This window comes from Podarcis cretensis (genome assembly GCF_951804945.1).
Source record: "Podarcis cretensis genome assembly, chromosome: 11".
NCBI classification, from domain to species: domain Eukaryota; kingdom Metazoa; phylum Chordata; class Lepidosauria; order Squamata; family Lacertidae; genus Podarcis; species Podarcis cretensis.
The window spans coordinates 2,835,716-2,856,583 of record NC_137180.1 but is presented as its reverse complement, the minus strand read 5'-3'; the positions used below and the strand labels follow the sequence as shown (position 1 = coordinate 2,856,583).

At 42.1% G+C, this 20,868-nt stretch overlaps 1 protein-coding gene across 1 annotated transcript; it reads right to left on the bottom strand.

Moving 5' to 3' along the window:
• Positions 1–6,478: 6,478 nt before the first annotated feature.
• On the bottom strand, positions 6,479–20,673 carry ANXA1 (annexin A1). The gene is made up of 13 exons (XM_079996145.1): positions 20,515–20,673; positions 16,984–17,063; positions 15,822–15,915; positions 14,579–14,673; positions 13,820–13,933; positions 12,105–12,195; positions 10,995–11,074; positions 10,830–10,886; positions 9,680–9,773; positions 9,275–9,370; positions 8,802–8,860; positions 7,734–7,856; positions 6,479–6,869 (listed from the first exon to the last, which is right to left on the bottom strand). The coding sequence occupies exons 2-13, from the start codon at positions 17,047–17,049 to the stop codon at positions 6,810–6,812; spliced, it is 1,029 nt and encodes a 342-aa protein (XP_079852271.1). The 5' UTR covers positions 17,050–17,063; positions 20,515–20,673; the 3' UTR covers positions 6,479–6,809.
• Between the last annotated feature and the right edge of the window lie 195 nt (positions 20,674–20,868).

Below are 20,868 nucleotides of genomic sequence, written 5' to 3'. Positions count from 1 at the left end.
ACCCATTGCTGTAACTGCCTTGCCAATATGCTTGTCCAGCTTATCGTTGATGGAGAGGTTGCTGGTTATGATGGAGCCTAGGTAGACAAAATCTTCTACCACCTCGTGTGTGGTCACTAATGCTGATGTGTGCAGTGCTGGTGGCATTCTGACCCAGGATGTTGATTTTCCTCAGGCTGATGGTAAGTCTGAACTACATGTAGGCTCTGTCCTCTGTTGGAGCCAGAGCTGGGTGTGTCCTGCATCTTACTCTGTGCCCATATTGCCTTCTGTTCTGAGGTGCAGTGGAGAACACTGTCACCAATTTTAAAGTAAGTTTCAACTGCCAGACCAGTTGACTTATGTATGTGCAGTGGGGGGAGGCTCTCTTCTTCTTTGCCCAGGGCAGGCAGCAAAATGTCTGGGTCCAGAGCTGTGCCTCTCTGAGCTTCCCAGCTATTCTTTTCAGGAGATTAAATAGCAAGATGGAACACCTCAGACAGTTCTAATCTTGTATTTTTGATTCCCCATTTACAATTGAGAACACCCTAAATCTTAAGATTTTAACATAGATAATATCTGCGCAAATTATTTACTCATAATGCCAGCATTCCTTTTCCATTCGCTTTTCCAGTCTGCTGAGAGTTAAGTTTATGTAAAATGGAGTTTATTCTCACTTTCATAAGAAAGAGCTGAAGAGTTCTTTCCATCCTGCTAGCCAAGACCAAGCTAAACAAAACCAGATGCTTTCGCTGGTCTGAAACATTCTGAACATGTAGACTTTAACCCTCATGTGACAGGCATTTGCATCCATAGGAAGAATATGAAATATCTGCAGTTTCTTTGGCTGATCTCAAGATATCATTTAATAATCTCCTCTTCCCCTCTTAAAATCTCCTAATTCTCATTCTGTGAGATCCAGCAGTAGTCATGTTTATAATGGATATTTATTTACATGGGACTTGTTGCACTGCAAGGAGGATAGCAATATACACTGAAAAATCCATCCCACTGAAAGCGATGCCTAGCATTGGTCTTTGAGTCTTTTTTTCAGACACATGCCTATATGCAGACAATCTACTCCACCCTATGACACACACTGTGCTGGGTGGAACTCAGGTAACAAAGTGATCTTCCTCTCAATTCCCATATCAAGTAGGAATGGCTGGTTTGATCTGTAAGTGGCTTGGGTTTAGCAAAGCTTTCTAGGAGTGAAAGGAGCTGTCCTGCAAAGCAGTTTTCTTTCATCAACCGATGTCATAAATAGCATGGTTCAGGAAGCCTCAGTAAGATTAAATTGATGGTGGGAATCTGGAGACACACCTCACTTTATGCTGCTCTCATGATGAGCAGCTGCATTCTGCTCATTGAGAACTCTGAAGATCCCCTGCACAAACTTTTCTTCCCTGCAAGGAAGTTAAGATGAGTAAGAGTGAATTGTTGACCTCTCCCAGCACTTTCAGAAAGGAGCCACAATTAAATCCCTCCTCAGCAAAACATCTTTCGTAGCTGTATTTTTAAAAATTAGACTGAATCTGACAATGCCTTCTGCCATTCTTCCAGAGACTGTAGGGTGATGGGGAGGGCTGAGAAAGTGCTCCTCTGAGTCTGCCCAGAAAATCCTAGAGCTATAAGGCAGCTTCTGGAAGAAGCCCTTAGCATTCAGAACGCAAAACAAGGCCTTACTTGGCAAGCAGCTGCCAATATGTAGCTCAGCTCTTAAGCACAGTGGGCAGATTAGGGTTCCAAGCAGAAAGTGGCCTTTCCAACTCCGAATGGGAGAGCTGTTATCTAAGCAGGATACATGTTGGCCTTGATGTGTCCAAAGCACACTCTTTGCTTGCTTCCACTAGAGTTAGTGACACTCCCAGCTCCAAAGCCTCCTTGAAACCCATCACTATCCTCAGGCCCAATACATTTTGTCGCCTGAGGCAGACCACAAAATGGCACCAGGGATGAGTGAAGATCTACATCAGGAACAAGGGAATAAAGATCTACATTGGGATCTGCTATCTCTGTGGATCCTGCCATCTAAGGCCACCACCTCACCTTGCCTCATGACTATTGCCAAACAAGTTGCACTTAGCACCTGGTTGTCTAAATAGAATAAAAAGCAAATAGTGGCTTGGCCCAGATCCTCCAGGGTACTCTAGCATAGATCACAGCCGCTTGGCCATCCACCCATCATTTTGCTGCCATGCTTTGTCAAGCTAAGCAATACCTTGGCTTAGCATGTCATCCTGGACTTGTGGTTTAGCTGTCTCCAGACCAACCATGAGCTGTCACCATAGTTTAGCCTATGTTTTATGGCTCATGGTTTGTTCAGGTACTGAACTCTCCTGTACCTGCTGCTTAAGTCCTTGTGGTCTGTCCCTGGATTTTATTGATTTTTGTTTAACAAACCAAGTTGAGTGAAAGTGCCTTGCTTAAGACCTTGCAGTGACTCTGTGGCAAGGTAAGATTTGAACCAGCCACCACCCACATCACAGCTCATTCTCTTGACTGCTGTGGCTGTCCCATAATTCCCTTAAGCTTTTAATTACAGCACACAGAAACTCTCCCTTTACCTTCCTCCTCTACAAAGGACAGTCAGTTGAGACATTTGTATTTGCTCTATTACTCATAGGTTTCCAATGCATTAGAGGGAAGCACCCATTCTACATCACTAATATGTGCCAGAAACCTCACAATGGCAGCAAAGTTTATATTCCCACACCTGACTGCACAAAGAAAACTTGGCAAAGAACATTCATCGTGATGACAAATCAAAAGTCTGAGATCTTAGTTTGTTCCCACTGGCAAGCACAGACCTGAAGCTGAAAATATATCTTATGGGTTTATTAATCATTCATAACTAGGAAACAGATTACATTAAACTAGGTGTGTGCAGTGAGAATGAGGATATAGAACTCAAATGTTCCAGGAAATCAGGTACCCTAGAAATGAGAAGTCCTGGAACACAGGTATGACATGGTTTTCCCGTCCTGTGACCCTGCAAGCATTTAGGAGGGCTGTGTATATTCTACATTTCTATAGGACCACAGGGGAGTCCAAAAGGGTATGGGAGAATGTGACACTAACAACCAATACCAAGATGAAGGTCTACCAAGCTTGCATGTTGAGCCTGCTGCTTTATGGAAATGAGATGTGGGCAACTTACAACCACCAGGAGTCTTGCACATGTGCTGTGTTGGGAAGATTTTAGGTAGCACATGGCAGGACAGAAGCTCTAACAAAGATGTGCTCCCCCAGCGTGTTCACACTCCTGTCTCAGTGACGTCTATGGCTTGGCCATATCCACAGAATGGAAGATGGCAGGATTTCCAAGGATGTGTTCTATGTGGAGCTGTCTTCAGGCACCAGGCCTGTTGGCAGACCAGCTCTGCATTGCAAAGATGTCTGCAAATGTGACATGAAGGCTGGCAGCATCACCCCCACTGTGTGGGAATCCCTTGCAGATCATCACATAGCCTGGAGACAGAGCGATCAGGTTGTTCATCCATAGCAGTGAGCAGAGGAGGAAAGATTGCTGCGAGGAGCACAGAGAAAAGCAATGTCCCAGCTGCAACAAAACACATCACTCCCACACTGGTCTCTACAGGCACAGTAACCTTCCAACAGTTTGACTTCACACTCAAAGGCACACTCCTCTATTGTTTCCCGAGACAGACAGATCCCAATGGGGAGCAGGGGGGCAGAATTTTGCATCAGGCACAGAAAACTGCCTAAGAATTGCAGGTGATTTTCTTTGAAAGCAAGTTTCTAGCTCCTGTTGCTGTGTAGATATGCTTGACAGTCTGTAGCAGGGGCGCAGTACTGCTTGTCAGCACCCAGAGCGGGTGCGAGGGCACGTGGCCCTGGCGGGTGCAAACCACACTCATCCAGCCCTCACTGCGGATGCTGCCAGGCAGGCGCTGGCTCGCCGGGTGGAGGCGGGGCACGGAAGGTGATCTTCACCCTCTGTGCTCTCCAGGCCTCGCTGCCGGCAGGGAACAACAGGATCTCAGGGGTGGGGGCACCAGGTTCGCACCCCGCAATTGTGCACCCGGGGCAGTGGTCCCCCTGGCCCTCCATGCTACACCACTGGTCTGTAGGCAATGCTGACTGAAATCTCAGAAGCTGTAAATTGATAATGTTGTTGGATCCAAAGGTTGTTTTCTTTCAACAGGAGTTTTTTCTATTGGAAGGATTCCTTCCATCTGTAGAAAGACTATATATTAAAGGAAGGGAGCTTTTGGATTCAACCCAGGAGAATTATGATTATAATTGAATGTGTGTTCCACCTTTCTCTAATGCACTCAAGGCCTCTTCTAGGAACAGCAGCTCCTCCCTTGAAGTTGAGGGGCAGGGCACCTGTGCCTTTTACTGCTCCTCAACCCTCCCAATGAGTAGCAAAGCCATAATCAACTTAGGCAGAATAAGAGACACGATGCACAGGAGTCATCTGTTCTTGGTGAAGAACCTGGATGGTCTTTGCACATAATTTAAACTTTTTTAGGGTACAGAGTTCTGATTTTTAGTCCTAACTGACTAATGATTATTTATTTTGTGATGGGAATGAATCTCTGGACATGCTCAGAGGTACTCTTGTTTTCCAAACATCCCAGGGCTAAACTCTCAGACTGAGAACACATTCTAAGACAATGCGCCCTAAGCAGCAGAAAGCAGCAGGAATCTCCTTCCTGCATGGGGGGGGGGGGCAGTCGCAAGCTTCCAAGAAGGGAAGGGGTGCAGTTTGCTACCACTGGCAGACATGGCCATATGAGAAAGGGAAAGGCTGACAGGGGATTCACAGCATTAATTGCTTTACGTCTTCCAAAATGCCAGAGATCCCAACCACACCTTAGACAATGAAGCTGAAGTATCTTTCTGCATCAACAGTGTAGACAAATCTTTCTAGCAATGGAATTCCAATAGTTTGAGTAATAAATATGAACATGGTAAACAGGTAGCAATACATAGTTGTGGTGATATCGCCCCTTTAAGACTGGTTTATGGGAATAGGTTAGACTGAACCTCAGAAACAATTAGCTGACATGCAGCTGTCTCCCATTAAGGCTTCAGGGCTGGTGTCACAGGTAATGGGTGGAAGAGGTGAACGCCCATGGTCTAAGTCCCCCACAAAAGCTGGGTTGGTGGGAGCTCTCAGCATCCAGACAAGCTGAGGTCAGCATCTATTTGGGCTTTTGACAGCATCTTGTTCCATTGCTCAGCTTACTGAGATTTAAGTGTAAGCCTTTATGTTAATTAGCTGGATACGTTACTATTTGTTGTTTTCTTGCCTTCTGAGCTATTTTAATCTGTGTAATTATTTGGAGTTTTTCTCTCTTGTAGAGTTTTGTTTTAGTAAAGGCTGTGTATGATTTTATGGAATTTGGTCTGAACCCTTTACTTTTGACCATATTTTTTGGAGCAAAGATCATCCACGACAATACTCTTAAGAGAGACTTTATTTTATCTAAGAGAGATTATTTACTCCATAAAGATGCAGATAGGTAGCCGTGTTGGTCTGCCATAGTCAAAACAAAATAAAAAAATTCCTTCCAGTAGCACCTTAAAGACCAACTAAGTTAGTTCTAGGTATGAGCTTTCGTGTGCATGCACACTTCTTCAGATACACTGAAACAGAAGTCACCTGAGTAATACCCCTCCCCACCTTCTCACTATATAGAAGGGTCTGGTGACTTCTGTTTCAGTGTATCTGAAGAAGTGTGCATGCACACGAAAGCTCATACCTAGAACTAACTTAGTTGGTCTTTAAGGTGCTACTGGAAGGATTTTTTTTATTTTGTTTTTCCATAAAGATGGTAGGGCAGAGTTTAAGCAAAGTTAAAACATTTGTTGCTTATGCATGACTTCAGGAATTATCTAGCTGTTGGAATGTTTTTCTAGGTGAAAATATCATTTTTTGCAACCAAATATGTTTTTAATTTCCTCTGTAAGGAAAGAGGAGAGTAAATCGGTATTGTTGCTTCCTAGGTGAGTTGGCATGAGTTACCGGGCTACCCTTAACAGCCATTGCTCAAGCCAAAATACTGCTTTCTGTGTTTGTTGATGAAATATAGCAATTTGGCTTGGAAGAAGAGGATGTAACTCAAGTGGAACAGCTAAGTTGGGATAAGGGATGCATTTGTGGGTGTATGTGTGCATGTGTGAAATGAGAATTGTAAAAGCTTCATCCTAGCATTAATATTTTAAATTGTAAGGCCCCCACCCTTGTGTGTTCACTGTATGAATGGGCTCCACTCAGTGACTGTTGCAATGGGGCAACGCTGAGGGCTCCATTCCTGCCTTGGGATTCTTTGCTTAGTAAAAGCCCAAGGCATAAGCAACTCCGCATGCTTAAGCATCTTGCCAGCACCTGCACCAAGGGATGGATGTCCCGGGGGCAGGGCCAGCATCACAGCTCCACTCAACAGCCCTTATGTGGAGCCCTCTTCCCTTGGACTGAATGCTAGAAGGAGGCTTAAAGAAAACACAACAGACCAAAGCCCGACAATGTATATCACAGGTTAATTTTATTTGGAATGTTACTTAGGCCTGTTCAGGCACTTTCTTTATCTTTTACATTGACTAGGTATGTAAAAGCAAACATAGCTGTTTCTTGGCTTAGGATAAATATTAAAAAAGATGATAATGCCTCAGAAATTAAGAGCAACAAAGAGTATTTTTCCAGGCTACAGTTTTTCAAGGTATCAAGACTGAACAATAGTCTAACTTGGCTATTACTCTAAGTGCCTTCATTACGTACACATATATTTAACAGTTGGAGTTTAAAAGGAATGATATCCTCAAGGCAGAGGCTGGAGAGTATCCAAAAGATACGGAGCTCAGTTGTCACCACCACACAAAGCCACCAGAATACTTTCATAATCACCTTTTGTTTCATCCTACATGTGGAAGAACAAAGAAGAATCATGTTATGTGACCAAGAAAACAGTCTACTACTGCTAGACATAATATAATGAAGTACAGTAATAAGAAGACCTTTCCTGCTATGCTCACACAATACCTCCCCCCCCCTCTGACCTCTTCATGTGATGTTTTAGATCCAGAACATCACAAGGCGGCTACATGAGTAGAGGAAGAGCCCTGCTACAAGTGGCCCCTCTTCAACTCATGGAGGACAGCAGGGATGCTGATGGAGGGCTGACCTCAATAATGTGAACAAACAAATGGCTGAAGAGGGCTTGTTTCCATGGGGCTGATGGCAGCTTCACAAAGAGGAAAGTGTCCTGGCTCTGAACATACATCATTGCTAATGCTGCTCCACTGAAAGCAATGGAGTATTCTCCCAAGTTTGGAGGGGGTGTGGAGATTATGGAGCTATGTTGAGAGACTGTACCCAAGCTGTGAAAATCCTATTGTAGCCCAGCCAGTAACAGCTAAGAAGGAAGGACTGCTAGGTTTCTTAAACAGGGCTACTCAGAATGCAGTGCATACCTACAAAATGCAGTTGTGTGACATTGAAGGGAGTCTTACAGCAAAACCCTGCGTGCGTCTATCCAGAAGCAAGTCCCACTGAGTTCAATGGGACTTCTAGATAAATGTGCCTAGATTGCAGCCTTGATGCTACATAATTGTTTGGAAGCCCCGAAAGTAGTTTGTCAACAGGAATAGATAAATATATATACATAAACAAGTCAGGATCTACATTTGCAAGCCAACCTGTCAGAGCTCCAGACCTAACTCTTTAGCCGCTCAATCAAGTTTAGTGCAATTTAAGTTTACTGCACTTTTTTAAAGTTACATACCAAGATGGCCTGGCAGAGGGATTTGCCATACATTGACTTGTAAAATCCTTTGATCTCATTCATGTCAATCTCAGAACGTGACACCATGATCCTATTCAGAGTTCTGTAGCGTGTTCCAGAACCCTGTTAAAAATAAATGGAAGTAAATTCACTATATACTGTAGTCTGTTGGCAGAGGAGTCCAGCACCATCCTAAGGCTAAACAAGTAGCTGGTCAGTGCTTGGATGGGTTACTGCCTGGGAGTCACATGTATGCCTCCCAGTGTTCCATGACAGGGTGAAAAGAGGAATATAAATGTAATTAAATAAATAAAACTTTAATATAGGCATTTTGATTGTAGTTGGCTTAGCACTGCTCGCCAGACTTTCCTGGTTCTATCACCACAGCTCTTAAAAGGATAAAGGATATTTCATGGGCATTCACTGCAGGCAAACAAATGTTCCTGCATATTTATTTTTCAAAATGGTGTTATGAACACATTGTGACATCAGTTTTTAAAGTGAAGGTGCAATAACATTTGCTTCTCTGCAGTGAATAATGTCCTTTGGCCATATCCTTTGAATAAACTATTGGCACCCCACCCGCATCCCCCCAAGCCCCATTTCAGAGCTCCCCACATGCTAGCGCTAAAATTGGGGTGGGAGGGATTCACCAAATGTTCTCTGGAAGTAGTAGAATTCCACATCAGGCCCAGGATCACCAATAATTTCTCGTTCTCTTTGATAAATTTCAGCTCAACTAGGACTGGAGCCACAGCTGTTCCAGACATTGTCAACTTGATTCACATCTCAGAAACTGGGAGGGGGACTATTTTGATCAATATTCTCAGGGTGCGGGGATACATAAAAAATGGTGTGTGGGGGTGTGTGTGTATACACACATACATACACATTACTTGCCTAAATAATATATTATATTATATTGGGTCGGTCCTATTGGGAATGCTCCACTGATTAAATTACCCCCTTCATCATAAAGAGGGCCAGACCTCGGGCTTCCTTGCCTAGGGACTCTGATTTTAGCCTACCCCTTTAGAACAAGAGTTCTGCCACTAAAGTATATTTTACCTTCATTGCCAAGTGGAGCTTTTCTGCAAAGAAAGCTGGCTTGCTTGTGGCACATTTCACTGGAAATCAAACAGAACTGTGATTATTTATGACAGCAAAATAACAGAAACAAGATATGAGGGGAAGAACAGATACAGATTCTGAAGACTTCAAACTCAATGGGCTTTAGTCACCATTGGGAGTTAATTAAACACAAATTGCAAGCCTTGGGTGCCTTGACAGAAAGGTGATACGTAAATGCAAATAAATAACAATAATAATAGTCTCCGCACACCTACACCCACTGCATCCTCCATGAAATTTTTTAGGCAAGTAATGTGAATTTCACAAATTACTATATACAGTCAGGCTGAGCTCAGTTGGACTTACTTCTGAGTAGACAGGATCACACTATTGTTCGCCTAATAATACTTTTATATAAGGGGGGAAAGAACTAAGAAACAGAGTTTTAACTATGGAACAGGGTCACATACCAATTGCTGTCAGGCAATTCTCAATGTCTCCCTTCAGCTCCAGGTCCAAAGCCTTGTTCATGTCATGCTTGCTGTACTTGGTGTATTTCTGGAAAACTGAAAACAAGGGTGTGAGGGGAAATGTAAGGCTGTGCTTGCCATGAGATATGCAATTTTCATGCAAGTTCTGTGAATGCTGACAGCGCAATGCCCTATGTTACTCTTTCAAAACAGCTTTTGTTACTTTAGAAGCAGCCAACTGTAGTGTAGAAATGCAGACTTATTAACAAAGCTGTGGGGGCTCCTCTGTTTATCCTTAAGCGGTCACAATTTTGCACTTTGCTGTTATGCTTTGTCCTTGCAGAACACCAAAGTGGCTGAAGCAATTCTTGACTGAAGTACAGGATTAGCTGGCTTTCTACCTACCTCTTCGGAGGTGTGGCATGCTTCTTGTAATGAGGATATTAATGAAAGCATCAATATCAGTCCCCTTTCTTCTTTCTCCAGCCTCATACAAGGCCTGTGGGAATAAATTAGATTATGTAGTGTGGGAGTCCAAAATATTGTGTATAATCCGATTCAGTCAAAAGCAAACAACTGCACAGCAGAATTCAATCTGCAGGTCAAATGATTTTCTGTCCATTCTGTAAATTGACAGTACCTTAGGATTCCTGCAGTTAAGTGAACCACAGAATCACATATACACTATGGCTGAGAGCTGGTGGAGTGGAAGGAGTTGCTTATTTCCTTGCTGACCATTTCCCCACTCGTATAACACTCTCTCTCTCTTTCTCTCTTTCTCTCTTTCTCTCTCTCTCTCTCTCTCACACACACCCTTACCCTTGTTTGCACCTAATACTAAGCCATGCTGTGCCCAGGTAGAAACTTATGGCATGTGGCCTAGAACAATCTCCCCCCCCCCAATGAATGAACTCCTGGGGCACAAAGGCTACACAGAAGGGAAGAGACCCAGGGCTGCCTCACATCAGATCACCACAGGCCCATGCCTCAGTCAGGCCCAGCCCTGCCTTTCCTCCAAGACTTGGGGGAGGACTGTTTAATGGGGGGGGGGTATCATGTGGAACCTAGTTCTTTCCGTTACATTCTAGGGTTGCCATACATCCAGAATTCCCTGGACATTGCCAGGATTCGGCTGTCAGAAACAGTGTCCGGGTGGAAATTGCTTTAATGTCCAGGAAAATCCAGACATAACGCAACCCATGTTGGAAGTGTAGATTTTGGTGAACTCCCTTAAGAATAGCTCAAAAACATTTTTATTTTTTATTTTTGAGATCTTGCAAAACTAAAAAATTCAACAACTTTTGTGTCCAGATTTTCACCTTTTGAAATATGTCAACCCTACGTTAGAACCATCTCTTTGTGAGTCCTGAGATTTTATTAATGAAAAATTAATAAATTATTTGGGGCTTTGAGGGGAGTGGCTGGATAGATAACAGAGTTCTGGCAATATGAAATAGATCTGGTGCTCTTATTAGTCCTTGGCAAGAGGGAAAAGCTTGTGCTTCTGTGGGCATGGAGGGGAGGACATTCAGAACAGACACAAGCCTGCTCTTACCCGGGCATCATTATCGGCCAGCTCTTCATTCACATGAGGGTTTTCATCACGGTCACCCTGCAAAAGATCGAGTTCACCTGTTACCACTTTGCAGACTATAATCCTGGCTTACTACCAGCAAACAAACATTAACTTCTAGTTCTCAAAAAATCAAATTGTGCATACCTTTGCTAGGGCAACCAAAGCCTTCTGGAAGGCTCCAGATGTATCTGAGACAATGTCTTTGGTAAGATCCCTCTTATAAGCTGCAAAAAGTACAAAGCAATTAAAATAAACATTTGAAATCCATTTTTTAACAACAAAATATTCATTGTGGTGAGATAACTCTCTCATTCCATAGTTAACTGACTGCTACGTTTTACACCCAATGACAGATTTCCATTGGAAATCCTATAGCACAATCCTATGCATGCTTGCTTAGACACATGTCTCACTTTGTCCAGTGGTGGAGCAGAGCCTAGGAGCCCCCACCCCTGGCACTGCTAAACTTACCAGAAAAGGCTGGAGTGGCATGACAGTGAGGTCATTTTTGAATGAGCCAATTCAAAACTCCCACGAGCACAACACCTGCGCAGCCGGTAAGTCAGGAGGGCAGCCCCACAGCTCCCTCCACCACATGAGTTGCTACTGCATAGAATCGCAGCCTCAATGTGTTTTTATTTCTGTCTTTTTGCAAAGAGCACCTGCAAGTGGTGTGTGAAGAGTCCCAGTGCTTCCTTCATTTGAGAGACTGGGGAGGGGGGTCAAGAAGAAGAGAGGGATGGGGGGGGAATAGGTGTGATTTGCCTACACGATCCTTCTAACAAGGCATTTGAAAGGTAATATCACCAATTACAGAAGCAGATGCATACCCAGACATTATTTTCTTGTTGATGTGGCATAATTTTCACACATATTTTTATAGAGTTAGTGGAACATTATCCATGTAGACAAACATTTGCAGCTTAGTAGCTGTTCAGCGGCTTTGCCTCACAGTTTAAAACTGAAGGGTTGAGTGGGTAGAGAGAGTTCAGCATACAGTATAGTCTAGTTCCCTACAAGCCATAATCACAGTGGATGAAACACTGGATTGTTAGATTGCTGTCTGTGTTCCAAGAATGTCACAAGGCCAGATACATGCATTGCTCTTAGTTCTATACCCTGAACAAAATGCAAGAAGTTGATTTTTCTATCTTAAGATACATTAACAAAGAAAGCAGCTCCGAGCATTTTATTCTCCCCCTTGCATAGCATTTTATATTGAGTTTAAACAGACAAACCCAAACACTAAGTTACCTTCATTATATGCTCTGCTGACTTCCTTGATTTCTCTGTTGTTCCTTGATGCCATAATCTCGATTAAAATGTCTTCATCAGTTCCAAGACCCTGTATGGCAGTAAATCAATAATATGTATTCCTCTAAAATGACTTTAATCTAAAAAGTGCATAAAGGACCCAGAACAATAAAGGAACAGGTGGTATATCCAGTCAAAATCACAGCCATGTCATGCATTCACAAAATAAGAATTTATCTTCAACCTTGGGGGCCAATATGTTGTTGGGCTACATCTCTCTTGATCCCCAGCCAGCTTAGCCAATGGTCAGGGATGATGGAAATTTGAGTTCAATGTCATCTGGTGACCCAAAGTCCATGGGACCTAATATATAATATCTGAAAGACTGCTGCCTTTCCTATAATCCCTCTCAGGCAGTAGGATCAGCAGAGAGGGGGCCTCTCCGAAGTTTGTGGGGCTGGCCCAAAATAGAACATTCTCTGTGGTAGACCCTAAGCTATTTAATCCACCACCCCAGACATCAGTCTGGCTCCTTCATTCTGTAGTTTCCATACCCTGAACTTTGGCACTGGAGATACATGCACATGGACATGTATATGTACATGTATACAGTTGTACCTTTCTCAAACAGAATGCATTCTGGGAGTCCATTCGACTCCCGGAACCATTCAAAAACCAAGGCACGGCTTCCGATTGGCTGCAGGAGTGTCCTGCAGCCAATTGGAAGCCGCACTGGATGTTCAGCTTCCAAAAATCGTTCAAAAACCAGAACACTCACTTCTGGTTTTTGATGTTTGGGAGCTGAAACATACGAGTTCCAATGTGTTCAGCAACCAAGCTATGACTATATATATATATATATATATATATATATATATATATATGTATGTGTGTGTGCGCGCGCGTAAGCAGTGCTTTTTTTTCTTGAAAAAAATGTTTAGGGGTACTCTCATTTTCCTACTCATATTGAAATACTGATCCTCAATGAAGCCAAACTTAGATTCACAAAGTGTTTAGGGGTATGCGCACTGGTGGAGGAACGGGAATGCGTAGGGAGCGGACCGCCCCCGGCACCACTATTCCGCTAGCGTGCCATCGTGACGGGCCCCCGGACACGCACTGTGCACCCTCCCACACCCCAGGCATCACACCCTCACAGGCAGTGCATCATGCCCACAGAACGCGCTTCACGCTCGCGCGGGCGGTGTACCACACCCCGGGATGGGCAGCGTGCCATGCCCCTGGGATGCGCACAATGCCCCCTCCTGCTCTCCGCCCCCAGTAGTGGAGCATTCAGCTTTGCCACTGCTCCTGCGTCCCCCAGAAAAATCACTGTATGTAAGGTGAAGGTAAAAGGTATATATTTAGGACCCATCCTGTTCTCTTGACTGTAATTTGTTCTAACTGATTTTACTATTGTATTTATAAACTATTGTAAATTACCCTGGAATCTCATGGTGAAGGGTTGGGCAACAACCACAGAGACCAGAAAGAAGAAATGGTCAGCCACAATCTACCTGTGCAGTTTACAAAAGAATATTTCTGCCTGTAACTGACCTGTACATGAGTGGAGCCTATGAGCTTCTTGGCCCTGCTCCACTCTCACACTTGAGGTTATACACATTTATTAGATTTGTTTTTGACTCAATAATGCTGAAGACCAGCTCTTGCTTGGGTACAAGACCCAGCTTATCCCAGTCAGCAGAGAGACCTACCTTCATGGCGTACCTGAGCTCATCAGCATCAAACTGGGCTGGAGTCTTCAGCAAACCCAGGACAACATCTTCTAGTTGGCTTTTAAGTGCTTTTTTCAAAGCATCTTCCAAGGGCTGTAACCGAAAGCAACATCAGTGTAAACTACCCATTTAAAGAGTCATTTGGATTCTAAAATAAATATCTAATCTACTTCCCCCCTTTGACAACAATTCCCTCTCTGCCAAGAAGAATATTGTTCAAGCGTCAAACACTCCATATACTTGTGTCTATTAAACTTGTAATGCCATCTTAAACAGGCTCATTGCCATGTACAGAAACCTCACACATTCTGGAAAAGCCTTTTTTTCCACTTGAAATTGGCCATAGCTTCCTCTCTATACCCCATTCTCATGGGTGCTGATGGAATCTGCCTTCAGTTGTTCCTGATTCATTTATCATTCATTTATGGTTAGAAAGTGGCACGGCATTATCCCTTTCAGATTTTTTTATTTTAAAAAAAACACAATTTAAAGAAGCCAAGGAAAGGCCCTCTGTTCAAATCAGAACCATTTTTGCGGGGGCGGGGCAATATCCCTCCCCCATGCCAAATCTGGGACACATTGACATCCACCTCTTCAAACCTATATTCTAACAACCAAAAACCATGAGGATTTTAAAATGTCGATTCCTTTTTCTAAAACAATGCATCATGATCTTCAAAATGCAAACATGTATATACAAGATAGTTCTTCAGGGTGATCCTTTATTAGCAGCTGTACCTTTCCCTTTAACTGCTGGTAGGCAGCTTTGATCTGCTGGCGTTGGGCATTGTTTCGCTTGGTCAAAATATCAATGATGGTTGCTTCATCAACTCCTGAGGTGCAAAGAAGAAGTATTTGTAAGCCATATCACTGTGTGCAGATCATTTTTCCTAATTATAATACTGAGAGACAAATAAAGTTTCAGCCATAACTGGCCCATGTCACTTTTTTCATGAACATTTTCAGCGGTGCTGAAAAGATAGGTTTTCACTACTCATTCTTAAGCCATTCACTTATGTTTTGTCCTTACTTGCCCTGCATTTTATAATCATGTTGCTATATATGATGTCCTATGCAGAGCTGTGAAATCAGCCCCTTCACAACACTTCATCGGGTGGCGTCAAGCAAAAGAGGAAGAAACAGCAGCCAGGAGAAAATAATGACAGATTTTTAAAAGAATGTTTACAGACTATTTAAAGGGGAGAATTCTTCATTAAGGTTAGTAAAAAATGACATTTGAGTGTAGGGAAGCCATGTGTGGAAGGGGGTTCCACTGAAAATTATTGGAATAGGGAGGAGGCAGAATGGATATATATTTGGATTTTTATAACTTTGTATTTGTAAAACCAAATAAAAATGATTTTTAAAAAGTTTTTCCACAGAAACCTCTCCTGAGAAATGTTGGCTTGATCAGCTGTTACTTTCTTCATCCTAACAACAATCAGCAGAGAAAGGAGGAGACTGGAAAAAATAGGAAGTCAAACCCATTGAATTATTCAGCAATTTTGGTGTAAGATGAAACAATATTTAAACTTAATGCACACTTTTGCCAAAATTAGGTAGGCCATTTTGCTGAATATTCTCCAGGTGAAGACTGAAATTCTCCAACAATTCAGATTGGGATTAGGAAAATTTGGGGTTTTTTTAACTGTAAGAAAGAAATCAACTCAGCCCTAATTTTCCACCAAACTTTGGAACTGGAGACTATCCAGCCAGAGGCTAAAGTTTGTAGGAAAACCTCACACATACCAGCCAGATAAAGGAGGATCTTTGAATCCCATGATGGACATACCAGAACAATTTAGAAGACTGGGGAAACAAATTGGATGAAAAATCAGTTTCTATTGACAACCTTGGAAAAAGGACTGGTGAGGTGATCTAATCTGGTCTTCAAAATAGTAGTCCTCACTATATTAGGGACATGTCAATGGAGGACAGTTTCAAACTGCTTCCACCTGCATGATGAACAGGCCCATCTTACCTTTAGCTGTTATGGCCTTATCCAGGGCGGCAGCATCAGCAGATGGATTGAAGCTAGGATAAGAATGAACTGCAGAGCCACTTTTTGTATTTTTCTAAATGAAACAAAAGGAGTGAATGAGAAACTTACATTTGCATTAATTTTCTATCCTCTGAGGTTCAGGATGAATTGCATTTAGAACCAGGTAATTGAAGTATAAATTACCAAAAGATGCAAAATAATATATATATAGCATGCTACAGTTATTCCATTGACATATTGCCCCTACATTTTCAATGAGAATTAAGGCTTGGATCTAAGAGACAATTATGAGTACCAAGGATAGCATTGCCATATGTCTGGACATATACTGAATACTGCTGTCTCTAGCAGTGTCTGGGCAGAAATCGGTGAAATGTCCGGGAAAATCCAGGTATATGGCAGCCCATGTTGCCTGTTGCTTTTTAATTTTCCATTAAAAAGAAGCTCAAAAATGGCCTGGGGAAAGTGACCTGAAACTTAGACCCTGCTCTACAACTGAAGGCTCCCTGTATAATGTAGAAGCATGATCATGTACAAAGAACCTACATGCACAATACAACCTTTTCCCTTCAGGTGTCTTCTCTCTTCCCATGCATAGAAGGTGGCAAAGACAGGCAAATAGGGACATGACAAAGGGGGTGTGGCCAACAAGTGATGGACAGCGCATGAAAGGGCTCTTCCTTAGGCAGCAATAGTGCTTGTTAATAACACTGGGGCTCTTATAGGAAGACACTTTGACATGCCACACCCATGTTCTGAAATCTATTTGTGTTGACACCCTAATACGAAGTCATTCTCTGACTATGAAAGAAAATCCTCCCACAGGCCAAAAGGTATCATCCACACAAAGAGAGATGTATTTGCAAACTTAAGGAAACCCCAAGGTTTGCACAAGTATAAAATATATTTAAGGAAAAACACCCCAATGAAGACTGAGCATTGTTTAGTGGATATAGAGCAATGGCTGCCTGATGCTGGCAGTGGGAGTGGGGATAATGCATTCTGGAAAATGGTACAGATGGCTGGCTGGCAGGAATCCTGGACAGCAGCATATTCCACATTGGAACATTTTGTTGCAGACCCCGTGTGATTAACTCTGTCTTCTACTTTTCTTTTTTTATGCACATAAAAAAAATCTTACCACGTATTGTGGTTCATCATTTTCAATAAACCAGGCCTGTTTCAGAAACTCTTGCACAAAAGCCATGTTGTTTCAAGGTTCTGCATGGAGAAAGCAAGGATTATAATGAAATGTTACAGCAGTCTCTTTTCATGTTTTCTAAGGTTAATAATCATCTATATTGTCAGGGCTTTCTGAAAGCCATGAAAAGAGATTAATGTTTCCCAACAACCCTCTGAAGCAAATGAGACTATGACATTCTCATTCTATACTGGGAGGAGGGTGACTAGGTCAAAAAGATCACATATGCATCTCACATGCTGATTTTAGCATTGGCAGAAAGGGATAGGTGGAGGGGTCAAATTCTGTTTCTCTCCATTTCTCATTTTTCCAATCTTAAGTTCAGTTCTCAGTTTAGAAAATTCATCAGTTTAGAAAATTCATCAGCATTTGGGTGAGAATTTCTCCTAATGTTACATTTTTAGCATGATTTTTTTGCCCAATATACACATTTTTGCAAAGTAATTTTTTGTAGTATGATGCATGTTTTGTATTTTATTTTTACTAATATATACATTTATATGTACAGTTTACTCCAGTACAAGCAATTTTGTACACATCACACAACTAAGAACTACATTGCAAAATTCAGAGTAATGCGGATTTGGAAGGATGGCTGTGTTTTAGTTCACTGAATTTTGTATGATTGCCTTTAAATACAAACTGAATTGAATTTCTCCCCCATCCCTTCTTGGCAGTGCTACTTCCATAGAGGAAGCGCCCAGCCCAAACATAGCATATGAGTCACACACCACTTCTAAGATGAAGTGAGAGAGGCAGAAGGAAACCAGGGGTTCACTAAAAGAGACCCATGGGCCGCCAGAAGGCCATCCCCAAGCTGGATCTTCATTAGGGACACAAACAAGGCATATTCAGAGAAGGCCCATTGAAATCAATGGGCAAAAGTTAGTTATAACCACAGCTAGTCCATTGGTTTAATTAGGTATAGTCCTGGCATGATTTAATCAGATACAACTCATAGTATATTCTTATTTCTTACACACACACACCATATCACTAGAGTTTGGGGAGGCAGTAATAGGGTGGTAAAACAATCCTCAGCTTCATGCAACAGAGGAGGAACTCAGGCTCAGAACCACCAAGTTGGGCTGAGATAAGATTTGAAAGGTTAAGAAATCAAGATTCAATGCTTTTAATCTTCTTGGTTCAATCACACTTCCATTCAGATATTATTTCAGCGAAGTCCTTCTTTTAGTGTTATTTATTTTGGTACTTTGTGAAAGACTAATTTCCCATTGAATTCCAAAAATAGGACAGCTAGAAAGTTTGTCACCAGTGGCCTACTTGGAGGGCTTTCCAGTGATGCAAAGTTTGCAGGGACTGGCCAGGAAGGTACCACCCAATAACCTTTTATATCTCATCTCTGCGGTGGTTTTCACACGACAGTTTATTCCATTTCCCCAGTCCCCTAAGTGTAAATCTCCATGTTATGTTCCACAAGACCATAGGAGTCAACTCCTTGGGGCCGAGGTCCTTTTGCCCCCCCCCATAATATTTGAGGGGGGCCGCCCCCCACAAAGTTAATGGGCATTGCCCTTTACCAAACAAAGAAGAGTGGCTAACTAAATTGATGGACTATGCCAAAATGGCAAAATGGGTGTGTGCAATAAGAAACCAAGAGGAAAACAAAATATTAAAAAGTGGGGAACATCTGAAAAATTCTGGCATGCAAGTAAGTTCATTAGTAGGGTTAACTTAAATCAAGTAGTTAAAATTATAATTAAGAGAAAAGGAGGAATAACTTAAAAATGGAGTAAAGTGGAAAATGCAGTGTTAAAATTTTAAATTAGAAAAGAAACCACAAAAGTGGGAGAGGGAAATCATATATATAATTGTACTGGATGTATGTGTTTGCAAGTGTTTACTTGTAAAATTTTGAAAACTGAAAATAAAAATATATATTAAAAGTTAATGAGCATTGCCATTCAAATGGTGTGCATGTGTCACATCTTGCTAGCCACTCCCAATATTTTATTCAAGTTGCCATCCCTGCAGAACACATACAGTAAAGGCCACTTCTGGAAATGTAGTGGAATATGGTGGAAGCTCAGCACTCATTTCCATGTTAATCCATTTGCAAGCCCATTAACCCAGAAAACTGAGAATAAAGTGGGGCTAGACAATGTACCACCAGTATATAGGTCTTTCCTGCTATTTTCATGAGTGAATCATAGAGGAATCACTGGTGTGACTCAAATTTAGCTCAACATGCTGGTATATCAGTCAAAAAGCCATGGCTCCATAGTACGGCCATGTGAAAGGAATGTTAGAAAATGGAACAGAAGTGCTAGCAATCAGGAAAACTAATGCAGTGCTCTGCATGTCTGGATGCCCCCTGTGCCACCAGCTAGGCTAGAAGTTGCTCTAGATGCTTTGCAGTTTATACAAGACAGCTGCCCTCAATGCAGGGCTGGCTAACACACAAATCCAGCTAGTTAGATGTATAAAGCCAAGAGTTCCAAAGCCATGTTTTGGGGATCATTGCAAAAAACCAGAGTTCACATGCAATACTTGCATAACAAGAGGAATAATCCTTTGTCTACAAAAATGTAACCTGGTGCAAAGGCCTAAGTATATTTCAAAGAGCTTCTTTTGCAACATTCCAACATGTTTACTAAGAAATAAATCATATGATGTTTAATGTCACTTGTAGGCATACACCAGATCAAGTATATCAAAGTACTCTCACAAGGACACAGCTATTTTTGGCATTTCATGTCCCATAGGCAATTTCCCCTCATGTCCAGAATGGATCAAAATCTTGAAAAACTTGTCCCTTGGCTCAAAAGAATTACCAAGCAGAAAGAAACAGCCCCACCCTCTTTTGAAAGCAGTTGTGGAAAGTATGAATAGACTAGGGGTGAGATTTTGCAGCTCTTACTCATACATACACCCTCAGGAGGAGCCGTCTGCAATTTTAAAAAAGGAAGGAGACTAATTACTGGCTCCCCTGCCTTATTTCTTGAAGGAGAGCTCACATTTTAATTTCATACCTAGGTAATGTTTGCAAGAAGTGACAACTCGGCTGTTATTAAAACAGTTAAGCAACGTCATAACCACAGGGTGCATGTTTTTCAAAATAAGTTTCCATACAAGGAAGTCACATTTCCCCCCTCTTAACTCACTCTTTTGTGCTTAAAAATAATTCAGTTTTCCACACACACACACACAGTTTTCACACACATCCACACAAAAGGCAGCCCTAAAAGAGCTAGTTTTAGGCAAACTAAAAAAATAAACCTGCATTGGCAGCTTTAGAAGTATTGCTGCTTTTTCACAATCCCCCCCCCCCCCCAAAAAATAGAGCAAGCAAACAACTTTTTTAAACAGACTACAGTCTTGTTCCTAGGCACATTTGGTTGAAAATAAGTACTTAATACCTGAAAGTAAATTTGCACAGGATGTCAGTCCATAAGTTACACATTTCTACAACTAACAAGCAGAAAAGATCAAGGAATGAAGAAGCCATACCTTTTGATTTCCAAACTCAGAAAGACTCTTTTTGCTCTGGAAAACTACAGACTGGAAGAATCAGACTGCTGACTTGTGGTTTTTATAAAGCTACCAGGAAGCCACACCTAGCAACCAATGCTTACTTCTACAACTCAAATGATTGGTTGCTTGGTGGGGGAAGGCTAAGAATCTAGGCAAAACTCACACCCAAACATTTTGGAAACAAACTGTCCACTGCAGTGAAGAAACAGATCTGAGCTAATGCTGAAACTGCTAGAACCAGATGAAGAACTGAGATGGCTGAATCCTGAGACATTGAAGTCAATGGTATTAACAATTAAGCTGCAAATTAGACACTCTTAACTGTTCAAA

Excerpts from the sequence above, each read along its gene's own strand:
- ANXA1 (XM_079996145.1), bottom strand. The coding sequence starts at position 17,049 with ATGGCTTTTGTGCAAGAGTTTCTGAAACAGGCCTGGTTTATTGAAAAT. Across the intron at positions 9,371-9,679 it reads CATGCCACACCTCCGAAGAG|TTTTCCAGAAATACACCAAG; the intron begins GTAGGTAGAAAG and ends CCTTGTTTTCAG. Across the intron at positions 7,857-8,801 it reads AGCTCCACTTGGCAATGAAG|GGTTCTGGAACACGCTACAG; the intron begins GTAAAATATACT and ends TATTTTTAACAG.